We start from the raw sequence: 26,751 nt of genomic DNA, 5'->3' as shown, positions 1-26,751 counted from the left end.
CTAAGTATAAAAAAAGGTAATAAACCATGAGTAACTACTTACATGTTTTGACACTATATCTAAGAACATCCTGGCACAGTTTGACCATATCTTCATGCTTAGCTGGTTCATCTTCAATTCGTAAATCAAAAATTTCCTAAAAAGTAATTTAGTGAAACGAAGTTTTAATATCTTCAGAATTTTAGTTAAACTAAGCACAGATTTTCTTTTATCCAGTGAAATGTCAAAATCAATAAAATAAGCTTGTAGAGTCATTAGGATATTTTGAATCAGGAGATGTGAAAAATGTGAAATGCCCTCGTTGGGTCTCGAACCTGGCGCCGAGTGTGCTACGTTTTCACCATGCAGGTATGCTCTAAGGAGGGAGAAAATGCCTTATAATCTAACAAACAATGAAATCGATGGTTACATGAAGCTTAGATTTCTCCATAATATTGCTTTTAACAATTACTGCTACGAATTTTTAAAAAAAGGACTTTGATACTTTGCTACTAGTATTTTGTTTTTGCATTCCCTTCTTTAATAACTCGAGGACACTTTAACAGCTTTGAAACTATCTGTTCTACACGTTATAATGTCTCAATCGTTTTTCGTTTTGCCTTGTTTTCTGTTTTAAACACTACAGTCAATTCAATCCATTTATTACATATTATAACTCTTCTGTCATATTTAAAGGCTATATATCAATGCTAAATTTCTATAGAATTTTTCCTACGTATAAAAGAAAGAGAGAAAATATTTTACCTAACTTACGAAGTACCTAGTTTTTTATAACTATGAGGAAAGATATGCATAAAAGCCATTCACATATTATGAGCAAGAATACGCAATTAAGAAATGAACATATATACTGTATTTTTAAGCGTAATTAAAAACAATTACAGTTTAGTTTAGAATATAGGATATGACGAGAGCATATACTTTATCTAGGTATTTTCTCTCTCCTTCCAGCATGCCTTCTTGGTGTAATGTTACCACACTTGGCGCCTATTCCAGAGTTCAGTTTCGACCCCTGCTTCCCAAATAACCTAATGACTCTGTAAGTGACGCCCGAACTAAAAGGTGGTGGATAATAATTCCTCACTAACAGGATTCCCAAGGACGTCTCCGAATTCCCAAGTCGCCCTTTAAAAGGGGGAGTGTATAAGGTATTTTCTTACTATTTCCAGCATCCTTCGTGGTGTAAAGGTAGAACACTCGGCGCGTATTCGAGAGGTCCAGGTTCGGGTCTCGGCGAGGGCATTCCACATTTTTCATGTTTCCTGCTAATAACTAATGTCTCTACAAAGTCCCATGCGTACATACAGGTAAAGAGGAAAAAATAATAATAAGGCAAAAAAAGGCTCGCTATGTAAAATCTATAATATAAATAATATGACTAGCAGAGTTCTGGCTGATGTGTCGCTGATACTTAATTAGGTGTTCCACACTGCCACTTACGTGTTGAGTACGTATTTATGTGTAGCTGTTTTAGTATGTTAAATCTATCCACTAGCAGTAATTGTAGTCTGTTTTAAAAAAACTGAGAACGTTTACATTGTTGTATACATTTAGAGAGATATTACTGATTATTAGTATTAAGATGTTAACAAATGATTGCGGAGTGTACGACTCAGAATTTCGCATGTTTTTTAATATGCGTTTTTTTTTCTTTTTTAATAAATGAATTGAAGAATGCTTTGGAGATTTATAACAGCTAAGAAAAATTTAACAGGCAAATTATTTGTTTATAAGTATCAAAAACTTGAAGTGTTAAATATAATAAAGGTACATAAAATGTATGTGGATATTATCATACTTAACGATTTGCTGCAATAAATTAAATATATAAATCTGTTAAAATTTAGCTTTCAAAGACAGTCCACAAACATTTGAACACTTCTCACTGGCGAAAAGGCCACGAATTCAAACGCAATTGTATCTGCATGAAATAACTACGCCGTACATGTTTTACTATTGTAATGATTCCGTAGCTAGTACCTTTGGTACTAGTATCCGATACTAGTCCGGAATTCAGGTATTCTCAGTATGTCTCTGGTTACCTCCGCCTGTTCATCAGTCAGGTAAATTAAATATTGTAGTGAAACGTAAATTACCCATGTTTTATTGTTACCTTTTGTTGATATCATATTTTAGTATCATAATACAAGTTATACATGTAATTCCTGTAGCTACGTTGGATTTGCTCCAAAGATGGAAAAAATTACCGTGCTTAAAAAAGAAAATTGAATTTTTCACAAGGACTGTAGATTTTTTAAGCGCGTAACATCTACGTGAGCTATAAATTTTCCAAGCCTTTTTAATGAGTATTCATATTATAAGATAATATAGATTAAGAACTGGCAGATACATAATTCATCTCGTCAACAGATGACCTAAACTTAGAATATCCATCAGTAAAATACAATATTATAGATGTCGATTTCTCTTCGTTATGAGTTTAATGCTAAAGAATATTTCTTTTTCTCTAATTTATTTCATGGTTAATTTTGTTATAAATAGTTAGTTAATTTGTAGAGTCTCATTCGTTTTGGTAACATGAAACAAGTCAAGACTTTTGAACAGACGTAAGAGATTTGTCGCTATGTCTAGTTAATCAAGCAGAAACGTAAGAAGCGTGTAAAAGACCCTTTTATTAAGAACTTAAATAGTTGAACAGAAGGCCCTCTTTCTGCATACAAAACCAGCCTGAATTTATGGCGTAAACTCAAAGGTAAGACTTTCAAATTTAAATTCAAACTAATCCTTTAAGTTAGCCAAAGACCACGCAGAAATTATTTACGCGCAAGTTGGCTCAAACGTACACTGACGTGACATTACTGTTGGCAATATTAAAGCAACGTCGTATACAGAATGTTGTCATAGAATTTCAACTAGCAACGTGGCTTTCAGCAGGGGGAACACGCTGTGACTAAAGCAGTCTAAAACCTCCCTTTAAATGCTACCTCATTCAAATATGCGCGAATATTGAAAGGGAGAAGTGAATTGAAAGGGAGAAGTGAGTGTATAGTTTCTAAACATAAAGTAACTGTTAATTTACGAGGGCAATCCCCCTCAAAAAAAAAAAAGGTCTCCTATTTTTGGGAGACGTGGAGAAAGTTTTAATACGGTTGTTGGCAACACTGTTGTGAGTGGTGCCTTCTCCACTACCACATAAGCACGCAGGCGCTTCGCTCGGATGCTCAGTCTTGGCTTGGATAATGAATAGTCTTGGCTTGAATAATGAGTCTTGGCAGAAATGGAGCTTCCGATAAACGTTACCGCCAAGTGCAAAGTGCGCGCAGTTATTCGATTTTTGAACGCAAAAGGCGTTAAACCAGTTGAAATTCACTCAGAAGGGCAATTCAGAACCGGAGAAGAGGGATGTTGAGCAAGGGTGTAAGCATTCTCCACGACAACGCCCGTCCTCACGTCGCCCGTCAAACCGTCGATCTCCTGCAAAATTTTGGTTGGAACGTCATCACACACCCACTCTCCAGTCCGGACTTGGCACCCAGCGATTTCTACCTGTTCCCTAAGTTGAAGGAACATTTGTCTGGACGGCGGTTCTGCTCCGATGATGAGGTGAAAGATGAGGTTCAACGCTTCCTGAACGGCATGGCGGCAAGCTGATATGACATGGGCATTGTAAAACTGTCACAGCGTCTGCAAAAATGCATCGACCGAAATGGCGATTATGTTGAAAAATAAAGCATTCTTCAATCTTTAAAGTGATGTAGCAATTATAGAAAATAAACGGTTCTTTGTATATCTAAAAATATAGGAGACCTTTTTTTTGGGGATTGCCCTCGTAAGTAAATAGCTTACAAATTAATGGTAAGCGTCTGAAATGTCTATAGTTGGCTGAAGTAATTCATTACAGTTGTAGACCAGCCAATCCTAGAAAAGTAACCATTCACGTCTCGAAACTTCGTTAACTATGATTTCGAGATTCTAATAATGTTATGCTTTTCATTTTGTCTCGATATATAAATATTAAGTTAAGAGATATAAGTTAAGAGTTAAGAAATAGAATAATAGTTAGTTATAAGTTAAGAGATAGAAGCCAGCTTTAAAAAATTCAAATTTTATTCCAAATTTAGCACTGATTTCAAATGAAAATATTCAGTATATTTCTAAGAAGAACCATTGGGAGTAAGATAAAAATTTACACGTGAGTAAATGCGTGATTCTTTCTTCAAACATTTAATTTTATAACGATGCAAACATATATTGACACACGATCTAATCATAAACAAAAGGCTTCAAAGCATAAATATTAACTTTCTTCCAGGTTTCCTCTCGGAGCATGTATACAATTGATGGTATTCAGGTTTAACATATTCCCATTGTTTCCGAGGCAAGATCCTAATTAAACAAGAAATGATGTCATTTTAAACAAAACTTTCTTATTTCTTGTAGTTATTGAATTTACTTTATTATTTTATGGATTGAGTTCTCTTTAATGAGGCTGTGAGGAATTATTGCGTTCTTTAGTACACGTTCTCGCGGTATGATAGGCAACATGTCCAACTAGCCTGCTCTAACAAAATTAAAAGTTTTGTGAAGTTGCCGTTTGAGTTATAAATAATTGATAATTAATGTTATATTTTATAATTCTAATGATAACATTTCTGTAATTGAATTAATTTCCTTAAAAATTATCATTCTTTTATTTAAACTAAACGAAAGGAAAATTTTTAAAAAAGTTATTTCAGAAGTGCAGGTACTGAATCTGGAAGCCTGGTGTGTGAAACTTTGTTTTGAATCTATTTTTCTCTTTTAAACACCAGAAGTTGAATCAAAAGCATTTCACTGTAACAACTGTGACAGAAGTCTTCGGAAGGCCATCCTTTTTCTGAGCGTTAAACCGCTTATGCCATTACTTGCATCGTTTTTCTGTTCGCATATTTTTGTCACATTTCAGAAAGACTAGGGTCTTTCTTGGAAAATCCTTTTTAACGTGTTAGGTGAGTTTCGTCGGACCAAGAGCTTTTCAAAACGATTTTCATTAGTAAAGTAATAATTTTATTACCTATCTTGAATTGATAGCAAAATTAAGGGTGGTTTCAAATGCAGAAAAGGAGAGGATTAAAGGATTTTATAGGATGGGAGAGAGTTTTGGTGTTACGTTGAGTAAGAGGAAGGGAAGGAGCAGTTGGTTTCTGCGGGACGACAGTCGCCGTCCTCCGCGGTGCTAGGTTTGCCATGCCGGTCCTTCCTTTCCGTTGCCTCGAAAACGTTTCCTATGACGGCAGAAATCGTTACAAGTATTCAAAGTATAAAAATCGGGAAGCTCGGAAATAGCTCGGGAAGTATTATCTTAGAGCTCTCAATTGAGCTTAGTGATCGTACATTCGGTATTGGATGCCTCCAGAACTCTTTTCCACCGATGAGCTAAAAGGTGTGAATGCCCACACAAGAATTTTGACCATTCAAGAAAAATTAATTTTCAATCCCTTAATTTTGTTAATGATCTAAAATATCTGAGTGAATGTTCCATAAACATTGATCTCGTTTTCTTTTCTTTGAATGCATTTAGAGCTCTTAAGGAAAAATTTGACGTTTTAATCTCAGCTTACATATCAGATTGACAATTCTACAGCTTTGAAATGTCAAGTGTCAGTTATTAATGTCTGGATTTTCAAGGAGTATCTAATGGGAAAAAATGTACATTTAAGCCCAAAAGTCTGAAGATCAAACCATGTGCTTAATAGTCACCCTTAAATCTGATAAATTATCTCGATGACAATGAACTTACCTGATAAGTTCATTAAGTAAAAGTTTGCCTTTCTTCACATAAATATCGGGAAAGTTATCAGAGACTAAAGTACAGTGTAACGTAAGTATAACTACTTGAAAAATCGAATGTTCCCAATTAAAAATTAACAAATTTTGAGTTTAACTAAGTAAATTTTTATCAAGTTTGAGACATTTTAAATTTTAATAAGTTTTGAGGTTAACTAGAATTCTCAACGAAACATAATTTGAATGCCCTAACAAAAACTCAAATTTTATTCTGAAACTCGAATTCATGAGTAATGACCTTGACTCCTTTTGGGATTATTTAAGAAACGCTGTACTTTTATTAAGGATCATTAACTCTTTCAAGTTGCAAAGAATTCCATATTTGATTACATAAATATGCAAGTTTGCTTTTATTGCGATCATTGTTTTATGTCTCTGACATGCTTCTGAAGTTCAATTGATTTAATTTTTTTAATTTTAGAATTTTCAAAGATAAATCTCAGTATGAAGAGTAATGTTTTTATTCAGTAGCATTCAGTTAGGGAAATGATAAAAAAATGAATTTATACATTTAAAAGAGCAAAAATACACTTATAAAACTAAATGCATAAAAAAAAGAGTTTTTCCTCCTTTTAAGTGGTAGAAACCTTGATAATTATTGTAATATATAATATAATAATATAAATAGTAATGAAAGTTTTGCTAGTAGGTTTGGGAATAAAATGAAATATTTGAGTATAAAAAACTTGCTTTCCATTGTTATTATTATTTGTAAATGTACAGAAGGAAGGATCGAAAATAAATATATCTTTAGCATTTTATTATTTATTTCTTCTCGTGGTATGTAATACAGTCTTTGGACATGTAGGTTCCCTATAATTACGAACCGATAGTTTGGAATTCCGTAATTAACTGAATTTTGGATTTCGGTAATTATGCTTTCCTATAGCCTGAGTGTTACAGTGGTAACTTGGTAAATATTATTGCTGTTACCAAACAGTTAATCGATTCCGAATATAGGAATGTGATGTATATAATATTATTGCTGTTACCAAACAATTAATCGATTCCGAATATAGGATTGTGATGAATATAACATTGCTGTTATTTACAGTATTTAATTTTTCAATTGTGTCTCGGTGTTTGTGAATTTATTGAAGATAGATTTCAATAAATCCACAAGATTTCATGTGCAGTGCAAGTTCATGTACAGCTTAATAGATTCAAGAATAAATGCAAACACCCGCCACTAAGGACTCCTAAGCACTCTCTTTCGAAAAAAGTTGAACTTCCTTTAAATACCACTTATAACTCATTTGCATTCAACGCGATTCTAAAGACCCATTCTGGTAGGGAGTTGTAAGTGGGAAACAAGAACTGAAAGGAAAGGGTTTCAAAATTGAAAATAACTGTTATAAAATTAACATACATCTTACGATTTCATCACGCAACTTAGGACTCAGATATTCCAATGCCTGTTGTAGCAAAAGGTTGTTTATAATTTGTCCGTAATATTGTAATTTTGCGTGATATTAGAGGTTTACTGGAAATTGATTAAGATGAATTTATGTTAGAGAATATAACATTTTCATTAGTTTCTACTAGAAGTAAATACTGACCTCTAGCTCCTTAGGATGCTTAAATTCCGCGACTTTATGCTTAGCCATCACAATTTTGGGATCCTCGATGATGTCAGATTCGAGGATCATCTTCGTTACCTCACGAAGAAGAGGTAAGCCCTCCATGTTCTGATCTGTAAGGAAATACAGTATTAAAAGAATACACAAATGACTGGAATAAATCAGCCTTTTTTTTTTTTTTTTTTTTTTTTTTTTTTTTTTTTTTTGCTGCTATAGTTTATGCGATGATTTTTAATTATGTATTATGCAAAAATAACATTTCATTGAATTTCGGCTGGAAATATATATAAAATTCAAGAAATATAGTGAGAAACCATCATTAATTTTGACAAATTTCCCGACCAGCGGTGGAGTGGATAAGACAGTTGAAAAAATGGCAGTTAAATCGGTGATCGAATCCCTGTGAACGGGCTGGTTACAAAAATATTTTCGTGGTTTCTCACGTATTTAATATAAATATGAGCTACTCCAGATTTAATTAATTAAATACTTTCAAAGTTTTCCACCAAGATATCCCTTACCGCAGGCAGATAGCCAATGCTCGCTTTGCAGCAATTGATTAACTAAATAAAACAAAAATAAAAAAACAGGAAATTCACACAGTAAACAGATTCCTGAACATAATTTAAAGAATTACATGAATATGATGGTTAATTATAAAGTAAAAAATAAGGACACGGTAAAGGTTGACACTTAAAAGAAACGTTTAAATTCCAGACTTTATTTTTATTGCCAAAAAAAAAAAACATTGAATTTAAAAATCCTATATTTTTCTTTAGTGAATTAATATAAAGAATAGAACAGCTTCCGAGTATTAACAGCTATTACTGAAGTTTAACTGTTTTTAATTGCTATGAATAGATTCATATGTTTCTTAGCAAAAATTCGTTTACTAATGTAACAACACTTTTAAATTCGTGTGTGAAAGATACTTTTATATATTAAAGGCAATGCATTTGCTTCAAATTGAGTTCTTGCTAAAGGGATAATTACGATCTATTTTAAGAAGTTCAAAAGAAAAAGGTTCTTATTTCTTAACATAAATCGTTCTCATAACGTAACAATATTTTCACAGCGATATGTGAAAGAGACGTACATTTGCCAAAGACGAGATGAATGCGTACTGTTTTAAGATATTCAATATATGATACAAGAAAAAATTCTGAAATGTATTTTCTTTCAAAACCGTCTTATCTTCATTGTTGAATAGAAAATCCTTTAAACTTAGTAAATGAGTGACTTGATAATCCACTTCCATTTCAAATTAATAACTTTTACGTCATTTTTCCACACTATTCTGTGGCGGCATCCATCGAGAGAGCAAAACTCATAAAGTTAAAACATTTGACGATCCATTACAGCTGATATGAGGCCAAAAATATTAACTGTCAACGGGAATGAGACCTAGTTGACGTCATCAATCATTTCTGACAAATATCTCAGCATACGAAAGGGCGATAAATGATTTGTTGCACCGTCCTCCCGTTTTATTGGGTCACAGTATTTAAGCGTTTCTGGTGTCTGCAAATGAAAAGATGCCGTGCAACAAGATAGACCACAAAATTTATGAGATCATTAAGATTCTGATATGAAAAGCTTGTTGGCTCTGTTAAGGAGCTTCTATAGTCTATTTCTTGGACAGCATCTCGTGAAATGTTAAACTAAACTGTTAATGTGTAGTGTGTTTCCCCCCCTGGGAGAACACAAGCGATCGTCTAGAGGCATTTTTTTAACTAACAAAAAAACTATAGCTTAATCTTTTCCATTTTGTAATTTTTATAACATTTAATTTAATTAAAAATTAAGTAAATATTTTTTTTAGTTTTACAAATAAGTACAATCTTCTTATAAGATTACTAATCTTCTTATAAGAGAAGCAGTGCACAATACTTCCACTTTTAGTTTATGTAAGCAAATTTAAATCTTTTGAGTTTTATGCCCATTTAAAAGTCAATTATTTATTTTAATTTGTCTTTATTGCAAAACATTTTCCTTTATTGATAAAAGCATTTTGCTTTTGTTTTTCTGCACATGGATAATGTATAAGGGCATGTTAAATGTCTTTGTTTAGAGGAAATAAGTGCTCTTGCACCTATTCTTGTAACACATTTATGAAATACCTGGAACTAAATTTAACTGATTCTAAAACTAATAAATTGAAGTTAACTAATTTTAAATGCTGTATATTTGTTAAGTCTTGGATTTTTCCTTTTCCTATAATCTTATTAACACATGCAAAAATTTAAGATTTAGTCCGAATACGATTCCTTGTAACACATCCCAAACATAAATTAAGGTTAAACGTAATTTACGCTTAATTTATAAATGCAAAAATTTAAGATTTAGTCTGGATAGGACTCCTTGTAACACATCTCAAACATAAATTGGTAACAAACTTAATTTACGCTTAATCTACATGCTGGCTTAACCTTCTGAGGCAACAAACAACTTATAATGATCCTCTTTAGCTTAAAGTATAGGCCACTAATGAATACAGCAAAAGTAAAATCGGAACTAAAGGTTTACTTTTACTGTGAACTGATAATTATAACTAAAGAATAATTTTAGCTAAAGACCTGGCATACTCAATCACCTCTCCTTGCCGAATTCTTGGAGTGTAACAAAGCTAAATATATGTAATTGCAACAAAAACAGGTTTTGCCATATACGTAAATAATAACACCGTTCGTGAAAATTAATTTAGCTATTAGAAAGAATTTGCCGTGAATTTTCAAATCTTTTTTTCAGAAATATGCAGTCATTCTGTTGGATAGTGATTAGCTGATTTAGCTACCACCTCAATAGGCCTGCGCTAGGTAGCCTGTTAAGATGTCTATATGGACGTTAGTTGTGCCTTTGATGAATGAAATGTTAAAATCCGTCAGTACGGACATACTGCCTAGGTTTCAACAGTAACAGGTGTAAATGTGTCCCTGCATGATTAACCTTTTTAAATAGGTGCATAAACAGAAATGAAGAGTACTTTGTTTACTCAGATCATGTGTTTTATCGGTTAACTGCATGTCATTCCTCCAACAATGTCGTCAGAATGGCATTTTAAGAAGATGAAGAACTTACGACTTGAGGGAAGAAACTGGTAATTTCTTTTTGCTGTACACTGTTATCCAGCTTTGGTTGAGATTTAAAATTCACAGCTAACTCTAACTGCTGACTGTTTGTAAAATCTGATCCCTAATTTCACAGAGATTGAAAGTTTTGTCCGTGAAATTTGAACAGCATTGAGCTTTGTTGAAACTGTTTTTGGTGTTAAAGGATCGGAAATATAAATGAAGAGAATATGCCAGTTTGGATAGAGAAAGACAAAAGCGATGGGTGCTGGAAAGTTTTAGAAATCCATTTTGTGTGGGACTTTAAGAAGAAATAAGTGAAAACAGGGAAAGAAAGCTGAAGGTACTGCAAGTGAGTAGAAACGTATTCGAATTCGAATGCTAAAAAGATTTCAAGCCTCTGGAATCCTTCATAAAAGAAAAATACCCCAGTAAGCGTTAGTTAAAATGTTTTTCAGATTCCTTTTAAACGAAACCTATGTAGAGGTAAGAAGAATAACTTTAAACATGGAAAGCTTTATTCTCTCTAAAAATTGCCTATGAAAAGGTAATATTAGCGAATCAAGTTCACTGAAATTACAACAACCGCATTTCTTTCATAATGAATGTTTCTGTTTTATGTTAGGACAAGACAAGAAGAAGTAGGCGGAACACCAGAACTTCAACAGTAGTATTACAGGTATAGTCTCTACCCCCTTCATCCTACGATGAAGTTTCTTGAGAGGATTTCTGGCTGCTCAGCATTTTAGGTGCTCGCATGCCACACTAACACTGTACACTTACAAACATTCAAGCTTTCTGAATTATAAAACTCGGGCCCGAAGGTACGGCAGCCAGCATCGCTAATCACTATACCGATCAGGGCGATTCTGTTAGGTGTCAATAAAACTAATCTTCTCAAAGATCGCCAAACAGTTCAAATTTTTGGCTATTTGTTTGAGTTAGAATTCGAAATACTTAAATGACGAAAACGGGCCAGCAGATACGAGTTTTTGAATTAGAACTGATCACACGGATTTCAGTGTATTAAAAATTTTTATTTCTAACTTTACGACAATAAATCTACATAGCCATACACCTTTTACATCTCATTATCAATAATTCGTTCATTGAGACACTGAGTAGCAGTTGCAACTAAATGATGAAGTAATGCTTACATATGTACCATTGAACATTTAGGCACAACTTGGGATTGGATTTTATGTGTTAATTCTTGGTCTCTCCATAGTTCCGTAGGGTATTTTTAAAATCGAATTATCAAGAAACTAGTAATGATTTTGGACTCTTTAAAATTTTTGAAACAATCCTCCCCCTTCCCAGTGTTTTAAAAATTAGCAGATTTCTCTAGCTAAGCAGAGACAATGTGAATCCAGATGTTTGATGAAGATGAAATGTGTTTCGACCTAACTATGGTATATAAAACCGTTTGCATTAATCTAAAGTAAATGATTAAACAGGGCCTGTACTGTAAACAAAGAATAATGGAATTTTGTGTGTCTTAATATAAAATCCTAATCTGCTAATCTCCTCGGAACTTGAAAAATGCGAAGGCTGATACTATGAAACTAATTTCAGGAAAACTTATTTCATTGATTTTAGATGGATATTTTTCATTAGCTAGATACTTCAATATACTATTTCGTCTATGTCGGTTTAACATCAAACTGATTACAGTGGATTTACTTACCCTTAAATGATATTCATTTGATGTGGTATTTAAAAGGCCGTTTAAATTTAATCATGTTACCAACCTATTTTGATAATTATTTTATCAATAACCGCTCATTTTAATGCTAATACTGCAGCAGTAAACAAAATAGCCCGCTAACATTTTTCAAATATTATGATATTAGTTATTACAAGACATTTCTTGAATTCTAATTACTTGAATAGATATTGAATCTTAACGGCGTATGTAAATCGTACGTTTCATCAATGAAAACACTGACGAAAACCTCGTTTTGGAAATTAATCACATTCGCTAGATGAAAGTAAAGAGCAACCTGTGAATTCTAAATTTTGTCTATAGTCTTATAATATTCCTGTTGGTGTGAATTTCTTAGCAGTAGTAATATATGAGTATCTTTTCTGTCAATGTTCTCATACTATGTCTTATATTTTATGCTTTAAGTGAACAACTAATTTAGTTTTGCATAAGAATATCATGATTTATACAGGTCTTAATTTTTATCAGGTGTATTGACATCATGCATCAATTTTTGGAATTAAAAACGCTGAGTTTTTAAGGGGACTCATACACCTTAAACCCCTCATGATCTTCGAATATGTCACTTTTGCAAGAATTGGAATATTTTATTTATTTTGAAAGCAATTACTTCCAACTTTTTATAGCTGACTACATAATATAGCTACTTTGGAAACTAGTAACCAGAAAGTTTGCGTTGCCACAAATATTTTTGTAATTTAATCCTCCTTGTGACAAAATATTTCGCCATATTTCCACCTTGCGCGCATGATATTTTAAAAATGGCTAATGGTACATACTTGAAATTTGATGGAATTCTTTATATGGGCACTATTTTCTAACTGAACCAACAATCTGATGAATATTTTAATATTAAAAAATTTTATGGAAGAAAATATTAAAAATGTTTTTAATAAAATACATTTTATAAACTCAACTCAAAATAAAATAAAACTTTAACGTGAAATTTTTAGAATTTTAGGTTCACAGTAATTTCCAAATGTTATAAAAGCTATATATTAAATATGGAATTAAATTATAAAACATAATGTTTTAAACTGTGCGCGCAAATTGGAAACATGACGAAAAATGTTGTCACAAAACGGATTAAATTATAAAAATATTTGTGGCAACACAAACTTTCTGATTACTATTTCAGAAAGCAGCTATATTATGTAGTCAGCTGTAAAAAGTTGGTAGTAATTGCTTTTAAAATAAATAAGTTATCCCAATTCTTGCAACAGTCACCTATTCGAACATCTTATGGGTTTTAAGGTGTGTGAGTCCCCTTAATGGGAAATATAAATATTTATTTCAATTACAAACGCATCTGAATAGCATGGATATCGCTTTTTATGTAACTAAGTGCAGGAAACACATTCAAAATATAATTTTGAAAAATTAATACCAGTATTTAGACCTTTTCCCTATTGAATTAAATAAGAGTTGCAGAATAATAAAACTTTCACTTTTTATGTATTCAAGAGAAAAACTTATTTAAATATGTTTGATGTTTTTTTTTTGAAATGACAATTAAAATTTAAATGGGTCAATTGATTTAATAATATTTTAAGAAAGTAAGAGACGTTTGAATCCAAATGATACAGAATTGCAATATTATTAAGAGTTACTAGTTTAGGCTACGGCTGTTGGAAAGAAAACAAGAGCTATCTTACTAAGGGGAAAGATGCCCTTTTGGAGGACCTTCGAAGGGATAGTGGCTTGTATTACTTGTTACACATGTAAAACATCAGGAAAACCAGCCCTGCATCCAGCTCCTCCGTATGGGATTGAACTTCCAGTAATAAGTGATGTTAAACACTCGGCCACTAGTCGGTCTTTCTAAATTAGATGCAATTTTAACCACTTCACACCTAAAAACTGCAGAAGTCTCTATTTATCTACCGGTAAAACCTATTTATTTATTAATTTTTTTTTGTTTTAAATCCCAGGATCTGAAGAAAAGGATATTCTTAAAGGAAAATACGAAGCTATGTTTTTAAAACGGATTTTCTGAATTTTGTGCGTGATCTGTTTTAAAAGGCAGATCCAGAAATGAATTATCCTAATCCATAGCCAGTGCTGCAGGCATAAAATAATACCAGAAATAGCGACAGAATTTAGGAAACGGAAAAGGATTAGTTTTTTACATGCCAACATCAGCTGTTTGCAACGCGTCATAAGAAAATATAAATCTGCTTTCGCCTGAAATTTCTGGAACTGGTTAAACCTAAAGCGTTGACACGGATGCTTTTCATGATGCAATGCATTATCGTATCGAGAACCTGTGCTCGTAGATTAAAATCAGGGGGGAAAAGCAGGGCAGAAAATCTCCGAAGTTGTTGGAAATAAATTAAGGTACATAGTTTTTTGTGAGTGAAGAGAAAATTTTCATCTTTCGTAATGATAAAACAACAGAGATATCCAATTCTAGAAGAAACAGGGAAAATTACTTTTATTCCTCCACAGTAGACATAAAATCAGAAAAGACAAAGCAATTACGCCAAGGTAATTGAATATTTAATCTCTGACAAGATTTGAAGGATTTAATAGTTTTACTTAATTGTAAAACAGATATGCTTGTCACTAAGCAAATAAGGAATCAGTTTTAAATATGCCTTAAATAAATTGGCTTTAAAATCTGCCTTTAAACTCACTGATAACTTTTGTTTGTTTTTCATCAGATAAAGTGAATAAATGTGTTTTTTAAAAGTAGAAGTTTACTATTCATGTTATTCTGTTCAATAGTTTTTGCCTTATTTCTTAATTTTAAATCACATCAATTTTATAGTGAGATTTACATTTGAAATAAATGTGCTCTTAGTCTTGTTGAGCACTACTTTTAATTGACTGTATATCTGGTTGCACCTATTTCTAATTTTCTCTGCAAGAACATACACTTTGGAAATTTCCGCTTATGTGATTTTAATTTTAAGCTTAAGTTTGGAAGATGGCAGAAATCATGTTCTCTGAAAATTTCGAAAATGTAGTAAAAGAATACTAATAATAAATTTCATAGGAATGAAATTCAATTTCATTCCTATGAAAATTTTTCTTCTCAATAATTTCTTGTATTCCGGGATTCACGTTCTCAACTCCTGAATTTTATTGCTGTGAAGGACCTTTCGTAGCTAGTTTAACAGCCATTGAAATTATTGCGTAACATATAAAAAGAAAGCTCTGAAGGTTCCGAGTAAGAAAGTAACACACATCTGTATAAGTTTAAAGTAAAAAGTACATTGTTTATAAGAATTCGTAACAGCTTTCAAGAATCTGGATGGAGGTGCTATAACGAGCATTTATTTTAGAGAGTTATTTTGAACAATTTTTAAGAGCTCGTCGCGCATACAAGGGTCCAAAGTCTATACTTAATTTTAGCTCGTCTACGACACTGAATGAAAGCTAACACTGTCATTTTCTTTTTCAAAACATATTATAAAACTCATTATAGATTAATTAACTTATTATAGTTTATTAAAGATTATTAGACTGCTATATAAATAAGGCTTTTCTTCTTTTCCCATTGCTTTAAGGATGAGTTCACTAATCTTTGGTTGCCTTTTATAATCCTTAAATAGATTATTTCATTTTTTATTTTTCCAAACATTTTTCATTTTTGATTTACTGTTGCTTTCTAAGTTCAAATAAATTCTTTTAAGGAGAACAATAAGTTTTAATTAATAAAATCAAAATTTAATTAAAAAATTCTTAAATTGCTTCTCTGATTATCTTAAAATGTTCCTTTGATTATACTAAAACACTATTTGTTTTAGCATTTTTTTTATTCTTTCTTAAATCTTCATAAATATTTTTGTTATTTTAAAATATCATAAATATTTTTAACATTTTAAGAATGCTAATTTTATAAATGTAATTTTTATTACACATTAATATTGTACTTGATTATTTCAATTATGCATCTCCTTTTAATATGCTCCTCTGATTACTTTAATTTTTAAGGTGTTTAAAAGAATCAAGTTTTATTGCCATTCGCTAAAGCATTTCGAGCCAAGGCGATATTTGTAACTGATCATTAACTGCAGTAGCATAGTGAATTTCGTTTTATAAGTATCACAACATTAATAAAAAGGAATAGTAACGTTTCGCATGAATGTGAATAGAAGTCACATTATTCTGTCTTAGAATAAACGTATAAGGTATTTCTCCCGCTTTCCTGCCTTCGTGGTGTAATGGTCAGCACGCTCGGCGCGTATTCGAGAAGTCCGAGGTTCGAGTCCCAGAGAGGGCACTGCTCATTTTTCATCTCTCCTGTTTTCAAAAAATACCTAATGTTTCTACAGTGGCACCCGAATTAAAAAAAAAGTAGTGGATGATGATTCTCCACCTCCAGGAATCGGCGATTGGGTCCCCTAATCCCCAATTACCTTTTAAAAGGGGGATTATATAAGGTATTTCTCCCGCCTTCTTAGCATGCTTTCGTGGTGTAATGGTCAGCACGATCGACGCGTATTCGAGAGGTCCAAGGTTCGAGATGAAAAATGAGCAATGCCCCGGCGAAGGCATTGCTCATTTTTCATCTCTCCTGCTTTCAAAATATACCTAATGTCTCTACAAAATTATGAAATGTTTTTAATTTTCTAAGTGAAAGTGTTTGTTGATTGGTTAAATCTGACCACCTGTTAATTGAAGCTACATGATCAATAGCCATTATAGCATTATAATTTATTAATTGAAGGTAGGCTAATGATGACTAATGGTAGCTAATGATAACTTAATGACTTAAATTTATTTACTACGACTTGTGATTTACAGACCGAACAGAAATTACAATAACACATCTGAGAGAATTTCTTTTTTCAGACAGACGGTAATTTAATATACAGTTGTTAAGACGCTTAGGTGAACTTGATTGACCTAAAGCATCTGAATGCCAATTAACTGATTGGTAATTGATCTTATCTTGGCATTGTACCTGAGCTCAGGCTGCTTTAATGTTAGATGAAGTTTTGGAATTTTCATAGTTTTGTTTATAAATGTAAAAGTAGAGTAGTTTTCTTTAATGTAAATTAAGAGAAATAAACTTTTTTTCGCCTTATTTAGCTTCATATTCGTATTGAAATTTCAGCAAATATTATAATTTTCAGTAAGAGACTGAAGTTAGACTAACTGTCAACGAATAATGCTTAACTATCAACGAATTTACAAGAGACAGCTTTTCACTATCGCTTAATGAAAAGGAAGATTTAAATCATGATTCTAGGGTGTAATAAAAATATAATTTATAAATTTCGTTTCATTTTTTCTCACTACTTTGCGACATTTTTAATACCTATTAAGATAATAATCCAGTTGCTGAGTACCGTATAAATTTTAATGAGAGAAAAATATGCTACCTAGGGAATTCTTAGGTAAGATAACAATTAAAATCGCAGGACCCAGATATTCAATATTGAGCTTTCCTGTATCATAACTGTCACCGTAGGAAAGAGTGCAATACAGGGAAAAACTTGAAAACTTAACACATCGTAAACTAAACACTAAGAACAGAAGGGCAAGTTTTGAATTAGCCGTGAATCGGATTACACTGCAGTAGAAGAATTAGCTGAAGTAAATGATTTAGGGTGTGAGAAAAGCTGCCCAGCTTTACAGAAACGATGTAATTCAAAAACCTAACCAAACCGTTGAAATAGCTTGACTTTGCTTTAATTATGTGATATTCTAAATAACATTCGCTATCAAACAGAAATTTCATGTACGATGTATTTAAATATCTTTGTTGGTGGAAGGAAAGAGAGCAACTGAATTTTGAAACTATTTACAAATAAAAACTATTATCATTTTTCATTCTTTAAAACAATTCTACGGCTTCAGTTTAAGTTTTTGCTCAACCATCTCTCTTAAGAGGGAGTGATCAAATTTAGCCGCAGACAAACTTCATATGTGAATTCAGTTTTACGTAAGTGAATATTGCCAGCAAAGCATGGATAAGAATTAATCGAGATAAAAATAATACATTTCATTTGATAATGCAGATTAGGACTTGCTTTTTTTTTCCCCCAATGATTTTTTAAAAATCGATGCTCTTAGAAAAATCCTATGTTTGTTATAACTCTAACAAAGTTTCTGTATTAATCTCTCTAAAAGGAGTCACGTTAGTTAGAATTTTAGCAAGGTTTGAATTTTATTTTTATAATACATATCTCTATTTCTAAAACTTAGTTTTTTATCACTCTCTGTTTTGACATCTAGACCTGCTCATTGACTATTAAAATAGAGATTATCTCTAGAAACGAATGAAGTTTTGTAAAATTAGAAACAAAATTAAGTTTAGATCGGCACAGATTTTATATAAAACGCTATCTGTTTCTAAGGTGATTGAAATAAATAACTTTTCTCAAGGAGCAGAAAACTGTAGAATTGTTCTCTAGGAAACTACGAGAAAGGTCTTATCTCAGTCTCTTACGAATGTCATAGAATTATGTACGTAATATATATTAATCTATCTTTTGCTTAATTTTATAGTTTAATTTGACATATTCTCTTTCCATATAAAGTGTTGGACTGATGATTGAAGGATGGTAAATCAGACAGAGCTTTGAGAGTATGCCAGATCTGGTTTTGCTCCTCTGCTATCAACACAATCTGCTAAAACAACTACGGTAGTTTTTGCTTAATAATTTTGATTTTCTTGAAAATTTAACTGGGATAAGTACACTGCAGTGATATTTAAGTACTAAAATACCGACATTAAGCTTCAAAAAATACAAAATGGCTACAAACTAGAGCGTAGACGTTAAAAATATTTTATATTGGATATTATTAGAATTTCTAAAAAAGTGTTAAATGTTGCCGTACATTTTTAGATCCGCTACATTATTTTTTCATTCAAGGCGATAACACTTCGTGGTAACAGAAATTAGAGGCCTTTCTGTTTGCGTATGTGATATGTTTTCTCCAAATTATGTAAAACTTTATTCTTTTTAGTGCTTCTCTTTCACAGTTCTTCATGATAATTATTATAGCTAGGGCAGCACTAGGTTTTTGAAACATGTAGCTGAATGCAATAAATTTGATTGCTCAGCCTTCTACTTACGTATATTTATAAGTTATTTCTCCCGCCTTCTTAGCATACTTTCGTAGTGTAGTAGTCAGCAGGCTGAGCGCGTATTCCAGAGGTCCGTGTTTCGCTTCCCGGCGAGGTCGTTGCTCATTTTTTATCACTCCTGCTTCCAAAATACCTAATGTCTCTACAGTGGAGCCCGAACTAAAAGGGTGGTGGATGATGATTCCCCACACCCAGGATTTGGCGGCTGGGTCCCCTAAAACCCCAGTCGTCCTTTAAAAGGGGGTGTATATATGGTATTTCTCCCTCTTTCTTAGCATGCCTTCATAGTGTAGTGGTCAGCACGCTGGGCGCGTATTCCAGAGGTCCGTGGTTCGATTCCCGGTGGGGCGTTGCTCATTTTTCATCAGTTCTGCTTCCAAAATACCTAATGTCTCTACGTAATTATCAACAGATTTACTATTCTTTTCTACCTGGGAGAAATTTTCTTAAAAGAAGATACGCAGTTATACATAAAAATCTGCGTTTGCAGATGAAAGAAATGAGTTACGTGGAAAAATTTAGAGAGAAATCTTAAGAAACTGAGATTTTATTTTTAGGTAACAAATCTTTGAAGATACAAAGTTTATCACAGATCTTGAAGAAGAATGTACTAAATTCCAGTCGCATGTACGAATCACGCAATGAGAGATTTCGTGATAATTCTAAACCCTTATTAGTATCAGAAGATAGCTAAGCATTATCTCAAATTATCAGGAATTGAGTAGAACACGATTGATTTATTAAGGTATTATATGCAAGGATTGTCTGACTGAGAGATAATATTTTTGTGCATGATTTTATAAAAAAACAAATTAGAATTTGCATTATCTATTATGTCAATAGGTTAACAAGTCTATTTGAGAAATAATGCATTTTTGAAGTACTTGAATAACTTATTCCTTAACATTTGAAAATATTTTATCTCATATTCACAATTACTGAACTATTCTATGCGAATATTATTAATGTATATTATTTTAAATGGGTATTATATTCATAAAATTATTTTCAGTTGTTTTTAAGAAACTATCACATTTTATTAAACGAAATTTGCTATCAGACTGAAGAAGAATTCGAAAATAATATAACGTTTTAACAAATAGCACTGAAAAATCTACTGCTAAACAAAATGCATCTCAAACACGTTTCTATGCCTCTGATAGATTTAACTGATATATGTAATAAAAATTCGATTGAAAAAAAAAACATAAATTTTCTATAAAGGAAGATGAAGTTATTTCCTTGTATATCGTTTAAATATTAGTTTACTAGCGGCCATTAATTTAACAAACGTTCTCTATCATACACTCATAAAACACTTTACGCATGGCCATTTCTCAGGTTTCGACTCCTTAAGGAGTTTTAACCCTTTTACAGTGCGCTTTAGCGGTGTAATTCTGAATATCTTATTACATAATATTACAAACACATCCAAACTAGCATCGGGAGGACCGAAGTTCGACGCCTGGCGAGGTCATTGCTGATTTTTCTTCTATCCTGCTTCTGTAAGTACCTAATTTTCTACAAAGCTTCGCGTGAATGAGTACACGCGTGAAACTGAGGACTTTAACGAAAGTTTCCCTCCATTGCAAATATCGTCTGTGCAAACAGTTCGCGTTGGGGGTATTTAATCGTATTTTGTTAAACGATTTTTGGCATTTGAAAGAAAGAGACTTCTTTAGAACACTGTGCTGAGAAATTTGTTAAAAAATATTCGTATCATTCTGAAATGGAACTATCATGTTATCAGATTAGATTCATCATTTACTTCCAATTCTGTTGCAAAAAAGTCAGCTACAGAATGTCACCAAATCATCTGATTAGCTTTATGTACTAATGTTGCATAATATGACACTGTGAAGGTTTGGTATCGAAAGTTCAAAAACAAGGGCTATTACATTCAAGAAGCAGAGCGCTCTGGCAGGCCTACTGATGGTGATGAGGCTCGCCTGCGGGAACTTGTGGAAGAAGATCAGTATGCAACCACTAGAGAGCTTGCTACGGAGTTAGACAGACGTTAGTGCCATGTCTACTAGTCACGCTATGCATCACATAAACTTGACGTACAAGTACAATAGCAGGGTGCCTTATGGGCTGAAGCAGATGAGGACAGGCGTGTTCGGGCCTACACTGGAATATCAATGCAAGGACAAAATTCTGGACCGGATCGTCACTTGTGGTTAAAAGTGAATTTGCTTCAACAGCACATGCCAAAAAGGGATTGATCTGCATCCGGTGACCCCGTCAATGGAGTCGTAAAGCGCAATTTGACTAACAAAAAGATCATGCTTTGTATCTGGTGCGGTTAAGAGTATCTGAAAAAAGGTAAAACTCTCGACAGTAACGTGTAGAGCGAGATGTTAGTTCGTGTTCACCTGCTGTCAAGCAAAAACGTCAAATTGAAATCCGGGCCAAAAAGGTTACACCAGCTGAACACTTTACGGACTCGAATGGGATCTTTTGCTGCACCCACCACATAGCACTGACATCGCTCCTTCGGACTTCTACCTTTTCTCACACCTGCAGTTACATCTTGCTGGTGCTATCTTCCATTATGCATAGGACGTCCGAAATAAAGTTGATCTGTTTTTCTGGACTCGTGGCCACGAAGTTGGTGGGACGAAGGCTTTGAAAAACTACCAAAACGTTGGCAGAAAATCATAGATTTGGTTGGGGATTACTGTTCGCACTAAAGGTACTCTTTCATGTTTGTTTTTCTAACTTTATTAAGAAACGTTTTTGGTGGAAAACCTTCGTTACAATACCTGTTCCAATGACGAAATCTGACTGCAGTTTGAATCCCCGAATATTTTCGAAAATGTTTTTAAAATTTAACAGTTTAAATACCTCATTTCGATAATATAAAATGAAATATGCTTTTCTAAGAAATATTTTTTCTTGCAATAATTCATTTATATTTGAAGAATTTTTTTTGATCATGGCAGTTTCATTTTCCTCATGCGGTTAGGACGCGGAAGCTCCCGCCGTCGGGAAGTCGGTGATCGCCGCTGAATATCTTCCGCGTCGCTCGGGCTAAAGAGGAAGTCCGACCCGTAGTGCTGTGGAAACCATGATTTCGGAGCTGAGATTACGAAATTCAAAGTTTGAAGTGCTTTTCGTGCGCTTTATGGAGTTCTTCAAGTGCCCTTGAAGCGCTTTCTTCAGAAATGTATTTTAAGAAGAATTATTAATATGTTATCTTGAACTGTAAATTTATCGATATAAAATAAAGATTAAACTAGGAGCTACTATAAAATCTATGTCTACTATATCTATACCAAATCATGCTCGTAAATTCCTCATATAAAATGTTTTGATTAAAAATGCATTTGTTTGTAAGGAAGGACCGAGAAGATGAACTTTATTTTGTTGAAATTTTAAGGAGATGGTAGCAGATCAGAGAATGAAGAAAGAAAAAATCAACTTTATTTTTAGTGCTTTAGTTGGAAAGCATTAGTTGCCAAATGCTTAGCAGGAGTTAAACATCAAGCATTTTTATCGACTGGATATATTAAATAACTTTAATTCCATTTATACCCCCTTCAGGATAAAACATTTTTTAAACATAAAACAAGAACTTTATACTTTGCTTATGAAACACTAAAACTTCCAATCAGGGATTAATTATAACTAAATATTTAATAAAAATAAGACTGTAATTAAGAGTATTTATATGCATTAGTTTGATCAACGTGATATTAACTACTTCTTCAGTTTGAATTACAGCATCAGAAATACACTCTTACATTCAAAAAGCTCTTTTAAAGTTGACGTCCAGATTTTCTCTAGAGACAATCATAATTATCCAGAAATAACGTCAAGTCATATATTATTTTACAATGCCTGTTATTTATAAAGTATACTGAACTGATTTGTAATTTTATTTAGCGTACATTTTCAAAGGAATTTTTGTCAAAGTAGAAAGAACATTTTTCCAGTTCAGTTAGGATATACGAAAGCAAACATTTTAGAGTTTTAAGCTTAAGGCACAAATGTAATACATAAAGAATAAACGAAAATTAAGATATATTTAAAGCGCTTAGAATCTATTTAACTTTGCTGTCAAAATGTGCAATTAGTAATTGAAAAACGTACACTGTAAAAGAGGATCAAATTGCTACACTGCCTGACGCAGCTTTCCCCAACGTTACCTTTCATTGCTTCCGCGATGAAATAGTTGTGCACGTCGAAAGTCCATAGTCGTGTAATGGAATGTCTACCGGCTACTTTTCTGGGAGTTTTCACTACTTTAATTGAGCTAGTCATGATCTATTTTTACTAATCTATGTGTTTGCATATTCAAAAATTCTTGAGAATAATCTAATAAATTTTTATGATTTATGATTAACTCAGACACTAATATGTATTTCAGGAGAAAACTATATATATATATTAGCGCAAGTATTAGACAATTTAATTACGATTGATTAACTTATATATATATATATATATATATATATATATATACAGTTTATTAATTTCTCTGCTGAATTAATGAGTACTTCTCTGTGATTACGGATCAAACGTTTTATGATATTACGGACAATAAATACCTGATGAAAATTTTTATTCTAATTTAGATTGCTAACTCTTTATATATCGAACATTAAGAAAGCATTTAACATTCATCAATTAAATGTATATGAATATGAAAAAGTAAATCTTTATTTTTCGAAGACCAATAAGTTTCTAATTTTCTAGAAGTAAACGAAAAAAAAAAAAAAAAAGAACTTGTAAATTTATTTAAGATTATAAGGTATTTCTCTCGCCTTTCTAGCGTGCCTTCGTGGTGTAGTAGTTCTGCAAGCTGGGCCGGTATTTCAGAGGTCCGTGGCTCGATTTCCGGCGAAGACGACTGCTCATTTTTCATCTTGCCTACTTCTAAAAAATACCTAATTTCTCTACAAGGTCTACTGTTCGAAATTACTCTATAAATTATAAAGAGGCTGATCATTAACTTCTGCACATTATTAGACGTTTTTGACGTTGGAAACGTTACAAACTGATTACGACCTTGCCGTGGTTCAAACCTGGGATTTTACAAACACCCGCCAGATGTGTCAACCGCTCAGATCACAAAAACGCGATTGAGAGAATGCAAGAAATTCCTTGCCTATTTATCCTTAGAGTACTTGAAAACCAAAAAATACCACTTACTTAAGAGATGTGCTTTTCCTGATTTCCTTACTTAACGAGCGACTTCGTGAAAACATTTTTTAATATGTTAAATTTCTAGTAGTTATACTTTGGAGAGTTAAGTACAGAAATTAAGTTGCTTGTTTTTTTATTTCGGCCTTCCTGTCGCATAATTAACTTCTGGATAATTAGTGATTTCATGATATATGATTAAATAAGCTTCTATTGATAAACAATGATTAAATAAACTCATTTTGATAAAAATGTGGATAATTTATGAAATAGAAAAGTATTAAAATTTGAAATTAGAAAATTCAGCTTTAGAATTGATGTAGGTCTTAAAGAAAACTTGAAAAACTCACGTACTTTATGAGAAATAAACATCTGTCTAAGGTGAATTTTACATTCTTTTAAACCATTGCAGAAACGTTAAAGACGATTAATAAAAGTAATTGTTTATAATTTAATAAATGATAAGAGCAGAATTGATTTTAGCATTATTACACTACTAGTAACATTTTATTTTATTTCAATTACTTTTTTAGAAAGAGTATTAGATGATAAAACCCGCAGTGAGAATAAAACTGTGCGATTAAATCTTCTCCAGCTAAATTAAAAGAGATATTTCATTCTCTAATCAAGTCTTTTTCGGTATTTGTAGCTCTAAATGTTTTGCTTTTCAACTATTAATAAAAGGAAAGCTCTTGGCTTTCAATCAAAATAATTTCCGTTTTGAAACTTATACGTCTGGCAAATGGATATTTCACGCGGAAATGAGAACACAAACATTAAAAAAAAAAAAAAAAAAAAAAAAAAAAAAAACAAGTGTTTGAAACTCCACGTTTAAAGACAAAGCCAGCTTTAGTGACAAAGCAGATTATTATCTGAAAGCCATGATTGCGCTTGTTACGATGATTAGAGTTTTCTGTACTCGAAAAAATTAACAGATGATTTAAAATAGACACACATACATATATATATACATAAATAATATTCTCGCCAGAGATATCTGCCCACATTTTTATTATTAAAACTGAATAATTAAAACTTATACTATTAATCCTTTAATTAAAACAGTCATAGGAAAACGTTTTCTCTCTACTATTTAATAAATAATAAATAAGAATAAAAATAAGAGTAAAAATTTGAGTTCCGTGTTTGATAAGCAATTTTACACCCTGATTATGTTTTACTCGATAAAACTCATAAATAAGTTTACTAGCCTTATGTTGTATTCTATAAAGAGAAGAGCATGACCTAGCTCTTTTCGGGAAGAAAAGAATGAGGAAATTTAGCATGTAATTATAACAATGCTGAGGTGTATTTAATAGTTTATTAAAAGCATCCTGACAAACTTCATTAAATTTTTAAAAAGATGGGTAACTTGATATAGAAGACCTAGCCAAAACTTAGTTGAAGGAATTAATCATTATTTTCTCTAAAATCGAAAATAGATTTATAGCGCGCCAGCATTCTCATAAAACAAAAGGTATATTCTATAATATCCTCCAAATTCTAAAATTAAGTCGACCAGTGAAGCGGAAACAATTGATATGACAAGTAAAGGAACTTACTCGGAGGGTCGGATCGTCACGTGGAATTAACCACAGATGAAGGGAGCGTCCGTCAGTCTGTTTAGTCTCCCTGGCGCAAAGTGAGCTCTGAGCTGTGTGGTGAGGGCTGACGCAACAGTCGACGAAATCACCCCCTTTAAATTCGCGTCGCCGTACTACAGCAAGAGGAGGGGGGGGATTTGCCCCACGTTGCAAGGGAAAAAAAAAAGAAAAAGGGCGAGTAGGTGAATGATTTGGGGTCATGGTATAACTAATGACTTTTCGACGCCAATTGGAAAAGTAAAAATTTTTAAGGCAGTCATATTTTATTTCTTGCAAGTTATTATTCGAACCGAAAAGTGGTTGAACTTTTCCGGCAGCTAATGCAGTTTCTATGCTGGAAATCGCTCAAGATGGATGGTTATGGCACTTTATCGTAACAGTACTGACTTGTCTTTGATTAATACAATTTATTTTTATTGGAATGATCTAGTTAAATTGGAAATATCCGATAGCTGTCTAGAAGCGGATGGATAGCAACACACTGAAAGATGATGTAGGTCATAAATATCATATTTACGCATTTACCAGTTTTAAGAAAGTAATTTGAAATTCGAACTTTTATGTATAGTAAAAATTCCATTCCTGCCTCTCAGACGAAGAGTATGACGATTTTATTTCATTATAAATGCTTACCCAAACTATAAAGATTATATTGAAACTACAGTGATTTTAAAACACTATTCGAGACATAATGCTTGTAACTTATGTGTAAGTTTGGTTTATTATTCTACATTAACAACAATCTGAAATGCAAGAAAGGAAACCCATCAACACTAAAGGTGAATTAAACTAA

At 32.4% G+C, this 26,751-nt stretch overlaps 2 protein-coding genes across 3 annotated transcripts in view; one reads left to right on the top strand and one right to left on the bottom strand.

Moving 5' to 3' along the window:
* The window catches only part of LOC118193321 (serine beta-lactamase-like protein LACTB, mitochondrial), a 215,871-nt gene that overhangs the window by 43,075 nt on the left and 146,045 nt on the right, over positions 1-26,751 (top strand). The gene's annotated exons all lie outside the window — the stretch shown is intronic.
* Positions 1-26,751, bottom strand: part of LOC118193322 (cysteine sulfinic acid decarboxylase-like) — an 81,604-nt gene that overhangs the window by 38,763 nt on the left and 16,090 nt on the right. The window contains exons 1-3 of one of the 2 annotated variants that reach the window (XM_035364397.2): positions 25,917-26,039; positions 7,347-7,480; positions 43-136 (exon numbers count right to left, since the gene is read on the bottom strand). In XM_035364397.2, the coding sequence (XP_035220288.1) occupies positions 43-136; positions 7,347-7,472 (220 nt within the window). In that variant the 5' untranslated portion in view covers positions 7,473-7,480; positions 25,917-26,039. Of the gene's footprint in view, positions 1-42; positions 137-7,346; positions 7,481-25,916; positions 26,040-26,751 lie in introns of those variants that run through there. The other variant, XM_035364396.2, reaches the window with a different exon arrangement.

This window comes from Stegodyphus dumicola, chromosome X2 (genome assembly GCF_044657685.1).
Source record: "Stegodyphus dumicola isolate Sdum_Otavi_A_Nest chromosome X2, ASM4465768v1".
Classification (NCBI taxonomy): Eukaryota; Metazoa; Arthropoda; class Arachnida; order Araneae; family Eresidae; genus Stegodyphus; species Stegodyphus dumicola.
Note: the sequence above shows the minus strand (reverse complement) of the source record. Positions and strands in the feature narration are given on the sequence as shown.